This window comes from Eleutherodactylus coqui, chromosome 9 (assembly GCF_035609145.1).
Source record: "Eleutherodactylus coqui strain aEleCoq1 chromosome 9, aEleCoq1.hap1, whole genome shotgun sequence".
NCBI lineage: Eukaryota > Metazoa > Chordata > Amphibia > Anura > Eleutherodactylidae > Eleutherodactylus > Eleutherodactylus coqui.
The window spans coordinates 139,160,049-139,180,061 of record NC_089845.1 but is presented as its reverse complement, the minus strand read 5'-3'; the positions used below and the strand labels follow the sequence as shown (position 1 = coordinate 139,180,061).

The 20,013-nt window shown below is 45.2% G+C and overlaps 1 protein-coding gene across 2 annotated transcripts in view; it reads left to right on the top strand.

Moving 5' to 3' along the window:
* C9H8orf34 (chromosome 9 C8orf34 homolog) overlaps positions 1 to 20,013 on the top strand; it is a 311,372-nt gene that overhangs the window by 272,941 nt on the left and 18,418 nt on the right. The window contains exons 13-14 of one of the 2 annotated variants that reach the window (XM_066578558.1): positions 2,120 to 2,213; positions 2,412 to 2,471. In XM_066578558.1, coding sequence (XP_066434655.1) covers positions 2,120 to 2,213; positions 2,412 to 2,449 — 132 coding nt within the window. In that variant the 3' untranslated portion in view covers positions 2,450 to 2,471. The remainder of the gene's footprint in view (positions 1 to 2,119; positions 2,214 to 2,411; positions 2,472 to 20,013) is intronic. The other variant, XM_066578559.1, reaches the window with a different exon arrangement.

The window sequence follows — 20,013 nt, the reverse complement described above, 5'->3', positions numbered from 1 at the left end:
CATTTTCTCCTGCAGTTGAAATGAAAGCTGCACTGTGATTGGTTGCTATAGATAAGAAAAACAGTTTTTAATTTCAGCAATCCTCATAATTTTGCCTCATTAATTGCAGGACACAAAGTGTTGTCAGAGTGCTGCTCATGTGACCTAGGGCCTGAAGAAAAGTGCAGAACACTCAGCCTGAAGGGGAGGAGCCACAGAATGAGGTTCTTCTTTTCAACAAAGGTCACTGATGTCGTTATGGATTTCACCAAAATAAAAAATGGGGCTCTTCTTTGAAAGAAAATAAAACATTATCTTGGGGTAGATAACTAAAAGTTTCCTTTGTCTCCTTAGTTACTGACCTGTCGATGAACCAGAATTCATGGAGAAGCCACAGTCTGTGAACCATATATAGGTTGTCATACTGTGTTACTTATTCCATGCTTGGAATACAAATTATCTTTATGACCATCAAACAACAGATTGCATTCAGCTACAGGAAGTAGAAACATTTTATATTTATAATTTAATTTGCATAAAAATGCAGATATCATGTTAGCTTGGGGTTGGAAATGTGGAATTCCTGGATCAACTCCTCCGCGCCTTCCAGCTGAGATAAAATAAATGTAATTCTTTTTTAAAGCATGTGCCAAGATCGCATTTAAAGATTAGGTAGAACACACACAAACAAATGTTCCAAGGCCCTAGAACATGCAAATTGTCATCTGTGAGATGTTACCTGGCTCCTGTCCTATCACACCTCCAAAGTACAACCGTTGGTTGATTGCCACAAGGAAGTCTCCTGTGATATGTACCTGGGGAACTCTTTCTAGCAGCCTCAATGCGCTGCGCTCTTTCCCTTGTTTGTTTTCTTTTTTTTAATTTCCATAAAACAAAAATGTCATGTACTGTAAAATTTTAAAAATCTAGGATTTTGAAATTAGCCTAAGGCCTCCTTCACATTGGTGACACGGCATCACAGCAATATTGCATCGCTGGTATGTGTGATATTGCTGCGTCTTCTTGTGGCAATACCATGAGTTTGTAGCACTATAAAGTTGCATGTGGTGCTATAAAGTCATGCAACATTGTAGCACCACATGTGAGGAGTTTCATGTCTTCTGGCTGCGGATCGAAAAATCCCCACCTCCTGTGATTGGCTAAGCATCAGCCAATCGGAGACAGCGCTTCCAGGAGGCGGGGATTTTTCATTCCCCAACCAGAAGGAGAATAGTGTCGGGGACCCGGGGAGAAGATGCCGCTGGGGTGACAGCGCTTCTAAAGTGATGCATACTTTTCAAAAATTTTTTCCTGTAGCCAGGGTTTAGAGTAGGGCTTTGACAGTAGGATTTCGTGCGATGCAATAAAACAGAGAGGAAGGCTCCATAGGAAAACATGGGCTACAAAACCTCACGAGCCGCGGGCACATCACGGAACCCACAAGGTTTTTGTGTCGGGTTGTCGCATACTACAAAACATTGCATGTGTGAATTAACCCATGGGAAAGCATGGGCTTCACATACATGCAATTTGTAGCAACACAACAAAATTGCGAGACTCTGTTGCCGTGTGAAACAGGGTCCTTCTATGGGCTCCATAGCTAAATGCTGCCCCTATGGAGGCATTGCGAGAGTGAGAGTGCAGCAGTTCTATACGCATCCCTGCACTCAGATTCCCGGACATGTGCAGTGCATACTCAGCCCATTGGCTGTGTATGCATAAAACGGCGCAGCAAACCTATGCCGTTTTACGCATACGCCTGTGGAAATAAGCTCTAAGGGAGAGATCCTGGATCCTAGTAAGACCAGGGAATATGATTATGTTTGCCAATAAACTAGATAGCTGATTTTCAAAACCACTCTACTGTAGCCCGTAACATTGCTAAGTAACACAGTAAGGCTCCCAAGAAGCCAACTTGGCAATCCTGATAGATGCCTGGTTTTGATAATGGCCAAAATTTGAATGTTAGTTGCCAAGATTGATTTGTTATAGAATTTTGGAGTATAATATTACATATCCAATACATGTTCACCTTCTGTTTTACTTGTCTTAGATTCATTTGAAGATTGACATTACTATCTACACCTAAAAAGTAGCATAGCCCTGTTAGCACTTCTCAGATTTTTTCTTTCTTTGACAGGAGGAATCTTATGAACAACTTCAAGGTTCTCGTCAACCATGGATTCTTCCAAGTGACACAGACAGTGAAGGTGTGGAGACAGAAAAGGAAAAACGTAAGCCTTCCTATAATTGTATGCATGTATGAAAACCCATCTTTCATACTTAAATTGGAAATACCAAGACCCATTCTCTAGTCAACATCTTCAATAAGGGCATGCTTTAGAGACATTTCAGGCCATCAGACAATAGCATATGACATACATTTATAGATCAACAAGTTTAACCAGTTATATTGGGACTTTTTTGCACAGATGTTGGACAATCGGGAATAACTGAACATTGGATGTAAGACTAATGGAAATTTACTATAGGTAGGTGTAAGACTAATGGGACTTTAATTCCATGGGGAATAGGACAGAGACACTATAGTGTTCTTGAAGTATAGACATGAAAAATGGGTCGAAAGACTATACTGTTACTACTTTTTGCCTTGTGGTGGACAAGAAGGATATTTTTTTTTCTGTAAAGAAAAATATTCACAACCACACACAATGTATCCTTAATATGACCAGCCTTCATTCATATGTGGTTCCCCTTTTCCTTGGAGTTTAGAAGCATTTAATGGCAAGAATAGTGTAGTCAGTCTGCAGTAATATTCTTGCTGTTAAACATACCAGAAACATGCCATTAGATCTATGAGATATTAGTAAGGTAAACCCTTATATGATTTTGTTTTTATACCGTATGTACTATGCTGACAAAAATTTTGGGACACCCACCAGTCTTGTGTTGTCAGGCGAAGGGGATATGCAAATCTGATGTGTGAGCATTGGGTATAAAGGAGAGTATTACACAGGCATGTCCCAGTACAGAATCCACCAGAATATCATGAAGTGTAGAGTTGACAGGCTTCCAACGGGGTATGGTGGTGGGATGTCACCTGAGCAACCAATCAGTATGGGCAATTACATGATTCTTGGACCTTCCAAAGTCTACCGTTGGCAATGTTATTCGTAAATGGAGAACATAAGGTGTGTATGCAGTGTAACCACATTCAGGAAAACCTTGTAAGCTGACAGAATGTGGACAACAATGCCTTGTACAAGCTGTGAAGGCATCACGCTCATTGTCTGCCAAAACACTACTTTAAGAGGTCTCACAGGCTAATGGAACATCCATTAGAATCAGAACCATTTGTAGGGAACAGCATGCAAAGGGTTACCATGGACTCTGCACACAAGCCCAACATCGCAGCAGTGAACGCACAGAAGAGCTTATCATGGTGCTTGGAGCATCGTTCTTTGACTGTTAATTAGTGTAAGCAAGTGTTGTTGGATAGCTGAATCACAGTACACCATCTTCATATCACATGACTGCACCTGGGTGTAGCAATTGCCTGAAGAGCACTTTCTAATATGGTGTATGGGGTGTTTCTGCTGGGAAGGAATAGGGCCATTCGTTATAGTGAAGTCCACCCTCAATGCCAATGGTATAGAGACATTCTGGACAATGTTGCACTATCTACCATGTGGCAATTCTTTGCTACAGCTCTGTGTCCCTACCAATATTACCAAGCACCATGTCATGCAGCATGCAATCTTGAGACTTGGTTTGAGATGCAGACCATCTGCAAACTTCATTGTCCAGCCTAGATTTCAGATCTCAATCCCATCAAGCATCTTCGGGACAAACTAAAACACCATATCCATGCATACCAAACAGGCCAACATCCCCTGCATCACTCTCTGAAACTCTTCTTGAAGAATGGAGGTATATCCCTCTACACATCTATCTGACTTTGATGGAAAGCATGCCCAGGAGGGTTTCTTCAGTCATTGAGGCTAATGGCGGCCCAACACTGTTGAAAAATGTGAACAAATTCAAATTTCATTACCTCCTATGTGTGTCCCATTACTTTTGTCAATGTACTGTACATTAACTGAACTGATGGATGCACTTCGCAATATATTTCTTAAAATTTTGGCAGGAGTGTGCTAAAAAAGACAGTTTAATTAGCAGAATACTCTACATAGCCAACTTAAAATAAGATATTTTAATACTTTGCATGCCCTTTGGCTTTTAATATTACTTTCACCCTGTTCGGCACTCCTGTAATTGATTTTATGATCAAGTCCTTTCATTTCGGACCAGACCTTCAGTAGTCTCTCAAAGAAATGTAACTTTGTTGGTTATAAGCCCTTCTGCATTCATTTGGTTTTAAGGCTGCTACAGACGTTCTCTTTTGGGTTCATGTCGGGCTATTGCCTGGCCATAGAAGGACCTCGAGTCCAGATTTGTTAAACATATTCATCAGACTTTTTTGCCAACGAGCTCCATACTGCATAAAAATGCGGTTCCCGTCCAGAAAACACTCATTAAGCTGATTGCACAGGCGATTCTCAATCACGTTCCGATACTGGAGTTGATCCATCATTCTTTTTACTGTGTGCAGATGACTTGGACCTCTTACCGAGATAACACTCCAGATCATGAGTTTGTCCAGAAGTTTAACTTTTTGGGCAATCCAGTCCTCTAAGAATTATCCTGCCTTCCTCCTTAGTAGTGATTGTCCATCGTTTCAATCTTAGACACATCAGAGAAGAACACTTTTTCCCAGTCTTCGTTTAGCTGTCTTTGTGGAGTCAAAAGCAGCTTCTTGCTGCATCGACAAGCTTGGTACCCCGCGTCACACAGACTCCTCCTCACAGTCCTACAGCTTAACTTGGCACCACTTTATTCCATTTGCAGCTTCAGATATTTGGAGCATGCCTTCCCATTTTTCACAATTTTAAAAGTAATCAGTCTTTCCTAGGGTTGGTGATTCATTTTTTTCTACAGCGCCCCTACCTGTTCGATGACAAGTTCTGACCCTAACTCAGTAGCTGTTTTTTTAGCTGGGACACCACCAACTGAGTTGCAAATATCTAGCTATTTCAGAATGGGTCATTGAAGTATTTTGAAGCAACACTTCAATTTTACCCCATTTGCAAGGTGAAATATTACACTTACTGCCCATTTTTCCAAAAGCTTAAACAATGTTGTACAGTAGATTAGCAGACAAGCCACAATGCGAAAAATCTAATTTTGTGCACGCTCAGTTGCTTTTTACTGCCAAGATTCCATTGCCAATCTATTACTGTTTGTATGTACTATTACTAGACAGCTGTGGCACCCATAAAAGTCCAACCAATAACACACTTTAAAACAAATGTACAGCTAAAACAGAGTGGGCCTCATTTATCAAAACTGTCTATTATAAAACTGTCTTTAATGTTCATAGCAACCAATCAGGTTAGCTTTAGCTTTCATTTCTAAAATTGCTCTGGTAAAATAAAATCTGTGCTGTGATTGGTTGCTCTGGGCAGCACACAGTTTTGATAAATAAAGGCCACTTTATGACAATACAGATATTAAAATTATGCTATTGATTTGGCCAGCATTGTGTGTGCGATATTTTTTTCTTTAATTTTGCTTTATGAATAAAATAAGTTTAAGTTTATATATATATATATATGTAAATGAGATTTCCAATCTGATTCCTTAATATCATGAATAGTTTCCAACCAGTTGAAGAATTTGCCAGGGCCAAAATGCGTGTTAAGAACTCCATTTTGATTACACTATGCTTAGCTTCCCATGCTCCTTCCCAGATACTGTAATTACCAAACTGTCAATGGACACTGCAAAGTGGACTTATCTGTATTCAGTATCTGTAGCTTGTACAAGAGCTTATTGATCTCTGGCACTGAATTTAGTTCAGGTCGAGAACATTCAGCTAGTTAAGGACTAGAGATGAGCGAGCGTACTTGTCCGAGCTTGATACTCGTTCGAGTATTAGCGTGTTCGAGATGCTCGTTACTAGAGACGAGTACCACGCGATGTTCGAGTTACTTTCACTTTCATCTCTGAGACGTTAGTGCGCTTTTCTGGCCAATTGAAAGACAGGGAAGGCATTACAACTTCCCCCTGCGACGTTCAAGCCCTATACCACCCCCCTGCAGTGAGTGGCTGGGGAGATCAGGTGTCACCCGAGTATATAAATCGGCCCCTCCCGCGGCTCGCCACAGATGCATTCTGACAGAGATCAGGGAAAGTGCTGCTGATGCTGGAGCTGCTATAGGGAGAGCGTTAGGAGTTATTTTAGGCTTCAAGAACCCCAACGGTCCTTCTTAGGGCCACATCTGACCGTGTGCAGTAGTGTGGAGGCTGCTTTTAGCAGTGTTGCACAATTTTTTTTTTTTTTTGTATATCGGCCGTGCAGACCATTGCGTCCTCAGTCTGCAGTCATTGTACAGAGTATAGGGGCAGTACTGGTGAGGCAGGGAAAGAGGGAAAGGTGAAAGAGATATACTGACTATATAGGCAGTGGGCTTTTTCAAAAAAATTGGGGAAAAATACTATCTTTGGGCTGCCTGTGACAGTCTTCAGTGTACTGCATGTCTGCTGGGGGTGGTAGGCCTAATTAATACGCAGCTAAGCGTTATAGCAGGTATGCGCAAAATTGTTTCCTGGCTCTGCTGTGCCCGTTACATCACCGCCGTTATAGCGCCAGAGGGAAAGAGTATACAATATATACGCTGCATACAGAATCTGTCTGGTGTTTCAGCTCACCATTTAAACAAATTGAAGCAAAATACTTAAGGCGTACCACTGCCCTTTGGCGACTTGACTGCTTCTGCGCTGTGAATTCCAGTAGCTCAGTCCTACGCACCTACGTCTCACTACAGGCGTGCGCAAAATTGTTTCCTGGCTCTGCTGTCTCCGTTACATCACCGCCGTGATAGCGCCAGAGGGAAACAGTATACATAATATACGCTGCATACAGTATCTGCTGCTGTTTCAGCTCACCATTTAAAAAAAGGGAAGCCAAATACTTAAGGCCTACCACTGCCCTTTGGTGACTTGACTGCTTCTGCGCTGTGAATTCCACTAGCTCAGTCATACACACCTACGTCTCACTACAGGCGTGCGCAAAATTGTTTCCTGGCTCTGCTGTGCGTTCCGTAAGCGAAGTTAGCCTCCAACCACAGGCCAATAAGCGGCACATTTAATTACAGCGTTCTGTTTCTGCTCTACTCGTAATACACCATGCTGAGGGGTGGGGGTAGGCCTAGAGAATGTGGACGTGGGCGAGGACGCGGAGGCCCAAGTCAGGGTGTGGGCACAGGCCGAGCTCCTGATCCAGGTGTATCGCAGCCGACTGCTGCGGGATTAGGAGAGAGGCAAGTTTCAGGGGTCCCCAGATTCATCTCACAATTAATGGGTCCACGCGGTAGACCTTTATTAGTGTGAGCAGGTCCTGTTGTGGATGGCAGATAGTGCATCCAGCAATCTATCGACCACCCAGAGTTCTGCGCCGTCCACTGCTGCAACTCTGAATCCTCTGGCTGCTGCTCCTCCTTCCTCCCAGCCTCCTCACTCCATGAAAATGACACATTCTGAGGAGCAGGCAGACTCCCAGGAACTGTTCTCGGGCCCCTGCCCAGAATGGGCAGCAATGGTTCCTCTCCTACCGGAGGAGTTTGTCGTGACCGATGCCCAACCTTTGGAAAGTTCCCGGGGTCCGGGGGATGAGGCTGGGGACTTCCGGCAACTGTCTCAAGAGCTTTCAGTGGGTGAGGAGGACGATGACGATGAGACACAGTTGTCTATCAGTGAGGTAGTAGTAAGGGCAGTAAGTCCGAGGGAGGAGCGCACAGAGGATTCGGGGGAAGAGCAGCTGGACGATGAGGTGACTGACCCCACCTGGTTTGCTAAGCCTACTGAGGACAGGTCTTCAGAGGGGGAGGCAAGTGCAGCAGCAGGGCAGGTTGGAAGAGGCTGTGCGGTGGCCAGGGGTAGAGGCAGGGCCAGACCGAATAATCCACCAACTGTTTCCCAAAGCGCCCCCTCGCGCCATGCCACCCTGCAGAGGCCGAGGTGCTCAAAGGTCTGGCAGTTTTTCACTGAGAGTGCAGACGACCGACGAACTGTGGTCTGCAAGGTTTGTCGCGCCAAGATCAGCCGGGGAGCCACCACCACCAGCCTCACCACCACCAGCATGCGCAGGCATATAATGGCCAAACACCACACAAGGTGGGACGAAGGCCGTTCACCGCCTCCGGTTTGCACCACTGCCTCTCCCCCTGTGCCCCAACCTGCCACTGAGATCCAACCCCCCTCTCAGGACACAGGCACAACTGTCTCCCGCCCTGCACCCACACGCTCACCTCCGCTGTCCTCGGACCCATCCAGCAATGCCTCTCAGCGCAGCGTCCAGCCGTCGCTAGCGCAACTGTTTGAGCGCAAGCGCAAGTACGCCGCCACGCACCCGCACGCTCAAGCGTTAAACGTGCACATAGCCAAATTGATCAGCCTGGAGATGCTGCTGTATAGGCTTGTGGAAACGGAGGCTTTCAAAAACATGATGGCGGCGGCGGCCCCGCGCTACTCGGTTCCCAGTCGCCACTACTTTTCCCGATGTGCCGTCCCAGCCCTGCACGACCCCCAGAATTGCGGGCCCCAGCTCGGTGCTGGTATCTGCGGCGGTGTATGCTTCCTCCACTAAACCACCCTCCTCCTCCTCCTACGCAACCTCTGTCTCGCAATCAAGATGTGTCAGCAGCACGTTGCCACCAGTCGGTGTCGCGCGGGGTGGCAGCACAGCGGTGGGCAAGCGTCAGCAGGCCGTGCTGAAACTACTCAGCTTAGGAGAGAAGAGGCACACGGCCCACAAACTGCTGCAGGGTCTGACCGAGCAGACCGACCGCTGGCTTTCGCCGCTCAGCCTCCAACCGGGCATGGTCGTGTGTGACAACAGCCGTAACCTGGTGGCGGCTCTGCAGCTCGGCAGCCTCACGCACGTGCCATGCCTGGCCCACGTCTTTAATTTGGTGGTTCAGCGCTTTCTGAAAAGCTACCCACGTTTGTCAGACCTGCTCGGAAAGGTGCGCCGGCTCAGCGCACATTTCCGCAAGTCCAAGACGGACGCTGCCACCCTGCGGACCCTGCAACATCGGTTTAATCTGCCAGTGCACCGACTGCTGTGCGACGTGCCCACACGGTGGAACTCTACGCTCCACATGTTGGCCAGGCTCTATGAGCAGCGTAGAGCTATAGTGGAATACCAACTCCAACATGGGTGGCGTAGTGGGAGTCAGCCTCCACAATTCTTTACAGAAGAGTGGGCCTGGTTGGCAGACATCTGCCAGGTCCTTGGAAACTTTGAGGAGTCTACCCAGATGGTGAGCGGCGATGCTGCAATCATTAGCGTCACCATTCCTCTGCTATGCGTCTTGAGAAGTTCCCTGCAAAGCATATAGGCAGACGCTTTGCGCTCGGAAACGGAGGCGGGGGAAGACAGTATGTCGCTGGATAGTCAGAGCACCCTCATGTCTATATCTCAGCGCGTTGAGGAGGAGGGGGAGGAGCATGAGGAGGAGGGGGAAGAGACAGCTTGGCCCACTGCTGAGGGTACCCATGCTGCTTGCCTGTCATCCTTTCAGCGTGTATGGCCTGAGGAGGAGGAGTAGGAGGAGGATCCTGAAAGTGATCTTCCTAGTGAGGACAGCCATGTGTTGCGTACAGGTACCCTGGCACACATGGCGGACTTCATGTTAGGATGCCTTTCTCGTGACCCTTGCGTTACACGCATTCTGGCCACTACAGATTACTGGCTGTACACACTGCTCGACCCACGGTATAAGGAGAACCTTTCCACTCTCATACCCGAAGAGGAAAGGGGTTCGAGAGTGATGCTATACCACAGGACCCTGGCGGACAAACTGATGGTAAAATTCCCATCCGACAGCGCTAGTGGCAGAAGGCGCAGTTCCGAGGGCCAGGAAGCAGGGGAGGCGCGGAGATCAGGCAATATGTACAGCACAGGCAGGGGAACACTCTCCAAGGCCTTTGCCAGCTTTATGGCTCCCCAGCAAGACTGTGTCACTGCTCCCCAGTCAAGGCTGAGTCGGCGGGAGCACTGTAAAAGGATGGTGAGGGAGTACGTAGCCGATCGCACGACCGTCCTCCGTGACGCCTCTGCCACCTACAACTACTGGGTGTCGAAGCTGGACACGTGGCCTGAACTCGCGCTGTATGCCCTGTAGGTGCTTGCTTGTCCTGCGGCTAGCGTCTTGTCAGAGAGGGTGTTTAGTGCGGCTGGGGGAATCATCACGGATAAGTGTACCCGCCTGTCAACTGACAGTGCCGACAGGCTTACACTCATCAAGATGAACAAAGCCTGGATTTCCCCAGACTTCTCTTCTCCACCAGCGGACAGCAGCGATACCTAAACAATATGTAGGCTGCACCCGTGGATGGAAGCATCGTTCTCTATCACCATCCAAAACGGGGACCTTTTAGCTTCATCAATCTGTGTATTATATTCATCCTCCTCCTCCTGCTCCTCCTCCTGAAACCTCACGTAATCACGCCGAACGGGCAATTTTTCTTAGGCCCACAAGGCTCAGTCATATTACTTTAGTAAACAATGTTTATACGTTTCAATTCTCATTAAAGCGTTGAAATTTGCACCTGAACCAATTTTTATTTTAACTGGGCTGCCTCCAGGCCTAGTTACAAATTAAGCCACAGTAACCAAAGCGATTAATGGGTTTCACCTGCCCTCTTGGTTGGGCATGGGCAATTTTTCTGAGGTACATTAGTACTGTTGGTACACCAATTTTTTTGGGCCCTCGCCTACAGTGTAATCCTAGTAATTTTTATGGGCTTCGCCTGCACTCATGGTACAGCAAGGTGTGTGGGGTTGGCCTACACTTTTGCTACATAAACATAAATGTAACTGGGGCCTTGTCTATACTGCAACTACTGAAATGTGAAAGAGACTGTTATCTCCCTAAACTGCTGCAACGGGAATGTTACTGTGGCCTGTCTTGACTGCTACTACTGCTGAAATGGAACTAATACTGTGCTCCCCCTATACTGCTGCTTCAGAATTGTTACTGGGGCCTGTCTGGACTGCTAATACTACTGAAATGGAACTAATACTGTGCTCCCCCTATAATGCTGCTAGTGATGTTACTGGAGCCTGTCCCTAATGCTACCGCTGAAATGTTACTAATTCTGGGCTCTACCTATACCGCTGCTAATGCTATGTCACTGGGGTGTGGAAACGGAGGCTTCCCAAAGACATGATGGTGGCGAGGCCATTTCACACCAACGGGGTTACTGTTAAGGTGCATATAACCACGGACACGTGGAGAGGACACGTAGTGCCTCAAAAACATCCCCCTCCTTCTCCAACAATGAAAACATTCTTGGAAAATACCTTTGCATTGGTCCTTCTGGTGGCAGTCCAAGAATTTCACCTTTACCGACTCAACAAGAGAGCCCCCCCACCATCCCCCCGCCACGGCCCACTTAATCCTGGCCACATTCCGAAAACCAACTAAATAAAATCGCGCTACTAGGTCCGCAGTCGCCACCACATTCCCACCAACGCGGTTACTGTTAAGGTACATATTACCAGTCTGACTGGGGCATGCACTGTGGGCCGAAGCACACCTATGTTGTATGTGACGTTAGCTCTGCTGAGCAGGGCACTGCAATGGGATACATTTATGTACCGCCGATGGGTTCCAGGGAGCCACCCATGCTGTGGGTCCACAGGGACTTCACATTAGGGAGTTGTACCTGCCAGTGTCTATGTATTAAAAACCTCGGTCTGACTGGGGCATGCAGTGTGGGCCGAAGACCACCTGCATTTAATCGGATGTTACCTCAGCTGTGATGGGCAATGCAATGGGATATATTTATGTACCGCCGGTGGCTTCCTGGGACCCACCCATGCTGTCGGTCCACACGGAGTTGTAACTGCATGTGTCCACTTCTAAAGAACCCCAGTCTGACTGGGGCATGCAGTGTGGGCCGAAGCCCACCTGCATTTAATCAGGCGTTACCTCAGCTGTGATGGGCAATGCAATGGGATATATTTATGTACCGCCGGTGGGTTCCAGGGAGCCACCCATGCTGTGGGTGCACACGGAATTCCCATTGCGGAGTTGTACCTGCCTGTGACTATTTATAAAAAACCCCAGTCTGACTGGGGCATGCAGACACCTTGACAGAATGAATAGTGTGTGGCTCATGGGTTCCCCATTGCTATGCCCACGTGTGCAGCTCCTGATGGAGGTGGCACAGGATTGGATTTCTCATTGCTTCTGTACAGCATTGTGGGCTATCGCCGCGCCCCTTTTAAAGAGGGTCGCTGCCTGGCCGTGCCAACCCTCTGCAGTGTGTGCCTGCGGTTCCTCCTCATGGCAGATGCACTTATAAATAGACATGAGGGTGGTGTGGCTATGAGGCCAGTGTGTGGCATGAGTGCAGCTGAAGGCTGCGCAGGGACACGTTGGTGTGCGCTGTGGACACTGGGTCGTGCGGGGGGGTTGGGCAGCATGTTACCCAGGAGAAGTGGCAGCGGAGTGTCATGCAGGCAGTGATTGTGCTTTGTTGGAGGTAGTGTGGTGCTTAGCTAAGGTATGCCTTGCTAATGAGGGTTTTTCAGAAGTAAAAATTGTTGGGAGGGGGGGGGCACTCTTGCCGCTATTGTGGCTTAATAGTGGGACCTGGGAACTTGAGATGCAGCCCAACATGTAGCCCCTCGCCTGCCCTATCCGTTTCTGTGTCGTTCCCATCACTTTCTTGAATTGCCCAGATTTTCACAAATGAAAACCTTAGCGAGCATCGGCGATATACAAGCATGCTCGGGTCGCCCATTGACTTCAATGAGGTTCGTTACTCGAAACGAACCCTCGAGCATCGCGAAAAGTTCATCTCGAGTAATGAGCACCCGAGCATTTTGGTGCTCGCTCATCTCTATTAAGGACAAGAAGGTATAACAAACAGACAAAAAAACAAACACACAATTGTGGTGCCATCCTTTAATTGTGAAGACCAAAAGCCGGAAAAAACAAAAAAAGAAAGGTATATAAAGGCACTCCAAGATTAAAATAAAATCTCATTTTATTAAATTTCTTTAAAGGTAATTAATGTTAGGATATCCTGATACAGACGTCACCACGATTACACTGTAATGCACAATGATATGCATATAGTAATCATAATCCAAGAATAGGAAAGTGCAAAATACCCGGATACATAACTCATATCTATATATATAATGGCGAAATCCCTCATTGACTGATTGACTGACTCGCCACTAATTCTCTTAACTTCCCGATGTAGTACAAACGTTAAATTGGCATGACCGTTCTATAGGTCCTTAATAGGGAAAAAAACAACTTGATTATTCAATACTAAGTGCAAAAGTAAGTTACCCCCTATGTAACATACCAGGTCTAATTCTCTAACTTTCCGGTGTCGTACCAACTTGAAATGTGGTACAACCATTCTATGGGTCCTAAATAGGAAAAGTAAAGGGATCACAACTTGGTTATTCAAAAGTAAGGGACCCTCCTATGTAATGTAACTAATAACACACATCTGTACTGCACAAATGTGAAATTTGGTACGACTATTCTTAAGGTCATAAATAGGAAAAGTAAAGGGGTCGCAACTTTAATATTCAATTCAAAGCATGAACAACTGTGCAAAAATCCACAATACATAACATTGTTCTTTTCACACTGAGGAGAATCTACCTCACCTCCCTGTGTATGTACTAAGGAAAATCTAACTGACCTCTATGTGTATATAAAAAATCAATTCAATTCTCCCCAAGCATGGAAGGCGACCAAGAGATCAATTGATCTAAATGTCCCCAGGTTCCATAAAACACATGTATGTGGCATGTATCCATGTATGGCAGTGCATTCATAGGGTGTAAGGCTGTGCCACTAATATAATACACTACAAAGTGAAACAGAATTTAAAGGAACATTCTTGTAGCTAAATGTTTTTTTGATGGGTGAAAACTGATGGATCAGTGGAGGTCCAATCTCTGGGACTCCCACCGATACAGAGAACATGTGGGTCCCATTTGCCCCACTTCCATTCAATGGAGGACTGCAGCCCATACCCAATCCAACCTGAGCAAAGTCATGTTTAGTGGAGCATACACCGCGCATGCATGGTGTTGCTATTCCTGTCAGCCCCATTGAAATGAATGGAGTGCCACTGGTACCACTTGCTTAGGTTGATTCAAGTAGGAACTGTGGTTGTCCAGTGAACAGAAGTGGGGCAAACTGGACCTCTGTGTCCTCCAGATCAGTTGCATTCCCAGCTATCAGATTCCATCAGTTTTCACCCATCCAGTTGATAAAAGCTTACATACACAATTAGTTACCTGAATATCCCTTTTGGGCGTTATATGACTTGCAGAGAAAATCTGTCATCTGTATACAGCCAAAAGAAAAAAAAGCCTAGTACTCAAATTTTGTTTTTTCTGGTGATAAAGCTTCTTCCTGTCCCCTCCAGTCTTTGTTTACAAGTGAGAAACGAGAACCATGATGCCAGGAGTACTTGATGTGACCATTGTGGTCACTGGTTGACTGCTGTCCAGAGACCGGCAGGGAACCATCAGAGCGGCAGCGTTAAATCACCGGGGAAAACCAGAGGCGAATTCTGGTTCTTCTGTGTGTTGTACAAAAATGGCACCAGTTTTCTTTTCCTTTCTACAAAGTCTTATAAGCCCTTTAAAGACAGAGTACAAAATTAATATTTCTGGAATTCTATATCACATGGTACAGAATCCAACAAAATCTTAGCATTCTCCACTGGACTCACTGGACTGTACGAAAAGGAAAGTATTTTTCCCTAAAAGTTTTGTTTCCAGAGAGTACAATGGAATCCGTACCGGCAGAGTCATACGTTCTCCATGTACCACCGTGCAGGCCCTATGCACAAAGTTTTACTGTTTTTGTAAGACCTTACTTTTTGTATAAATCTTCCTTTGCCCTCATGTAGGTGAGAACAAAAACTCTCGTCATGAAGCAGTACTGCAGGGAATCCTAGGCATGTGGGGAATATTTCTGATCATCTTTTGTACTGAGTTATTAGATGGGAACATCATTCAATACTGTTGCAGGTGGCATGTAAATACAGGGAATTACTACACATCAAATATAATTATTTAGTAATCGGATCCACCTGGATTGTGGCCGGAGCAATAGTTCAAAGATGCCCAGTCAGCGTTTGTCATGCTTATGCAACATTTTGCTGATCACTATGTCACCTGGCATGCATTATAGTCTCGTATTTGGAGTTCCCGGACAACACTCTTTTTGTGATCTTGTATTCTGGGAGCCGGGCCGGCGCAATTTATGAGTTCACAAAAAAAATAAACATTAACCAACACCTGTTTTCTGAGTCAGCGTGCCATAGATTTCTGTGGACTTCATAATGTTGCCATTCAATCATAACAGCGAAATCTAACCCTGCAGCTGGAAAAATGTCATCATCCTATAAACTGTATATTTTACATAAGTGCAATAATGGGATTGCTTAGAAAGCTAACAAGATCCACCTCGCATGGTTTAACCTCAGCATCCTATATCATCAATCTGTTCTGGTAAAATGCTGCAGGAATTGCCCAGTCACGAAGATGTCTCAGAAGAAGTCACGAAGATGTCTCTGAGACATGCTTTGCAATGGAAAAAGCTATGATATATTTTTTTTATTGTTCCTAAAGTGATGGAACTTCTCCCTTTATGACAGCCATTTACAGAATATAAATAACGGCTTTCTCATTTCCAACAATTCTATGACGCTCATTCAAATTCTACAAAGCCCTCTTAGAAGCAACTGTTCAGTCCAAAGACTAGAAAGTTTTCTATATGTCCCGTGGGTTATATAAAACACTGGTTGTGGCTTAAATATAGGGGAATACTCGTCTCGTTCCTGTATCTTAGTTTCTACTTTTCCAGCTCTACTCATTGTTATTTATGTCACTGGTAATTATTAGGAAATTATAGTACCAGTGTTTCTGGTGGCGCAGTTCACGACACAGCTCTGCAACATACACGTCCCACGCACACACTGCTCTGCTACATGCACGTCACACGCCAGACTGAGTACTGCTGTATCCATAGCAACTGAAGCTGTAGGGGTTTGTGGGAGGATGTAGTCCACCCATAATCCCATATTCAGCTCAGAGACCATGTGACTGATCATATGATGGTGACCTCATCACAGGTCCTGTCAGCACACGAGCTATGTATGTGTAAATTTGTGAGGTGTCCTTTATTGGAGTCTTCACACAGGTGTGCAGCTGTCTCACAACCAGCTACAAACTGCTCACACACATACAGTTGTACCATTTGTGTTTTTTATTGAGCACATCAAGTAAACCTCCACAGTAAAAGGAGTATAAATAAATAAACCCTTGAATTTAATAACATGTACATTTTCCTTCAGCAGCAATCACCTCCACCAAATGTATCCTGTAGCTGAAAATAACATTTTCACAAAGTTGAGGAGAAATACTTGTCCCAGTCTTCCCTGCGTATGAATTTCAATTCTTCCATACTTCTGGGATGCCTTCCGTGCATAGCCATTTCAGGTCATGCTACAGCATTTCCATAGGGTTAAAATCGGGACTTAGGGCGAGCACCCACTGGCGTTTTTTTACCTGCGTTTTGCGTTTTGCGTTTTTCCTGCACAGGCATAGAGATAACATGTGTTCCTGTCCACTGGCGGTTTTTTTGCGTTGCGTTTGCGTTTTTAACATAGGAACTGTCAGTTGCATATGTGTCCTTATTTTTCTCCTAATGCACCCATGAATGTCAATGGAAATTAACGGAAAAGCCGCGAAAACAGCGCGAAAAACGCGCGAAAAACGCGAGGAAAAATCGCGGAAAACGCAGCGAAAACGCTGCGTTTTTTCCCCGCGGCAAACGCAAACGCCAGTGGGGGGCGCCCTTAGACTTGACCATTCCAAAACACAAATTTTCTTCTTTTTCAACCATACTTAAGTTAATTTACGTGTGTGCTTTGGCTCATTGTCTTGTTGCATCACCCAACGTCTCTTTAGGCTGTTGAGATCATGGATAGCTGCCCCTACTTAGTCCCATTAAATGTTTAATGCGCATTGGAATTCATTGTTCCCGCAATGATCACAAGGTGCCCAGGCCCTGGAGCAGCAAAGCATCTGAAAACCTTGATGCCCCCTACACCAATTGTCACAGCTGTGATTTGCTTTTGCTTTTGGTGTTCAGTTTTCTTTTTCTTCCAAACACAACATTGTGCATTTGCGCTAAAAATGTCCCCGTTTGTCTCACCTGTTCATAGCATATTTTCCCTTCTGAAGTTGTGCAATATCCACATGGTTTTGGGCAAACTTGAGATGCATTGCAGTGTTTTTTTAACAGCAATGGCTTTTTTGTGTTGTCTTTACATGAACACTATTCTTGTACAGTATTTTTCTAATAGTGAACCCAAACAAGAGGTTATTGCAGTTTGAAGATTCATCTATAGGACACTTGCCGTTATTTTGGGGTTCTTTCTCACTTCTTTCCTGATTGTGCGCTTGCATTGATCTTAACAGAATGCCCACTCCTAGGGAGCCCTGTATTTTTCTTAGTTTCTAAATAATTTGTCCAACTGTGGATTGATGCACACCCTGATTTCTAGCAATTGTTTTGTAGCCTTTTCCAGCCCCATACATCTCTAACAGATCTTTTGAAGTCTTACGAAAATTGTTTGCATTGAGGCATGATTTCCACTGATTCGTTTTTCTTAAGAAGAACAGATTTGCTAGTAACCAGGCTTTGTGTGCTATTATTTAATGGGCAAAGCACCTATAAAACCAATCCATACCACCATCTCATCTCTTTAATTGAAACATCCTTTGCCAATTATCTCTTGGAGAATTCATTATTAGAGATGTTCACTTATTCAGCTTAATCAAAGACATGAACGGTACAACTGTTTGTGCATTATCAATTTAGTTAGATTGTATTTGTCCACAATTGTGACATATATAATAGTCAGACTACATTTTATTAGTAATCAATGCAGAAATCCAGGTAATTCCAAGTGGCTCATTAATTTTTTCTTGTAACCCTGTAGTCCATGTTTTGATGGACAGAAATTAAGAATTACAATGTGAAAAGTATATGGGTGAGGGATGCTAATTCACTTTTTGGCCTTCATAGTGAAAACTTATGTTGCATGTTGGTATTAGTAATGGAAATCACAAATCACCGAGATGTCAGTGAATGGTAAGGTGATAATTATAGAAGCTCCAGCATTCTTGATTTTGTTAAGAACATCAGTAAGACTCATTGTGAATTTCCTAATAGTTTTCCACTCATTAATAATCTTTGCAGCCGAACAGTCCCATAGATGAATAGATGGTATGACATTTCTGTGCAGGAGTATTCTGGGTCAAGTGATCTGACAGTGGGTTCTATACAAACAGTTTAACTTAATGACAACACAGTGGAAGAGAATGCAATTTACATGACAGCACCTACAGTCACTTTTCTGGCACTCAAAGCATGATAATGTCTAATTATGGAGACAGAAATAAATCCACAAGGCAGTTCCACTTTACTTTGAGACCAATATTATGGTTTAGAGAGCTGCATAAAATATTAATTACCGTATTTTCTGGAATATAAGACGACGGGGCTATAAGACGACCCCCGACTTTTTGTCTTATTTGCCGGGAATACAGTGTGAAAGAAAAAAATGAATACTCACCTCCGGCAGTACTGCTGCAGGCTCTCGCTCCCCCGTGCACGCAGTGACAATGACGTCATGAATGACTGTGATTGGATAATGCCAGACTAAGTTAGCCAATCAGAGCATTAGCTTTCTGAAGGCGGGACATTCAAGCCCCGCTTGCAGAAAGCAATGCTCTGCTGGCGTGCACGGGGGAAGAGACAGCCTGCAGCAGCGCCGCAGGAGGTAAGTATTCTTTTTTTTTTCGGACACTGTATACCCGGCGTATAACACGACCCCCGACTGCAGAGCAGATTTTTCGGGGTTAAAAGGTTGTCTTATACGCCGGAAAATACGGTATTTTAGATACAACTTCACATTGAAAGTTAAATCAACTCAGGAAGCTTCTGAAATTTCTGCACAGTAGTTAAATAGTAGAGATGAGCGAGCATACTCGTCCGAGTTTGATGCTCGTTCGAGTATTGGGGTGCGCGAGATGCTCGTTACTCGAGACGAGCACCACGCGGTACTCGTCTCGATTAAACGAGCACTGACCATTGAATTCAATGGAGCCGGCAATACAGCCGGCTCCATTGAAAGCAATGGGCTGCCGGCGAGCGCGGGATGAATTTTCGGGAAGGGCTTAAAAATATAAGCCCTTACCTGAAAATCATTCTAAAATGTGTAAAAATAAAAAAAAATGTATACTCACCTTTCCGCTGCAGCCGGAGTTCATCCGCGGCCGCCGGCTGAACGGGTGTGAGTGAGAGCTGCCTCTGATTGGTGAGGCTGTGACCAATCAGAGGCAGCTCATTCAGCAGGCGGGGATTTTAAAGCCCCGGCTGCTGAATACTACTCTGAGCAGTTCAGGAGAACTGCTGGCTGCCGCGGCTGAACTCCGTCTGCCGGGACCAGGTGAGTATGTATATATTTTTGTTTTTACACATTTCTGGATGAATTTCAGAGAAGGGCTTATATTTTTAAGCCCTTCCAGAAAATTCATCCCGCGCTCGCCGGCAGCCCATTGCTTTCAATGGAGCCGGCTGTATTGCCGGCTCCATTGAATTCAATGGGCTAACATCATTCTTCTCTGCCACAGCTGTTACAGCTGTGGCAGAGGAGAACGATCTTTATGCTGACAGTGGGGGGGGGGGGGGTCTCACTCTTGCCACTATTGTGGCTTAATAGTGAGACCTTGGAGCCCGAAATGCAGCCCTGTATGTTGCTCCCCGTCTGTCCTATCCATTTCTGTGTTTTTTACATGACTTTGGTGATTTGCTAAGATTTTCACAAATGAAAATCTTAGCGGAGCACCAGTCATATACAAAAATGCTCGAGTCGCCCATTGAC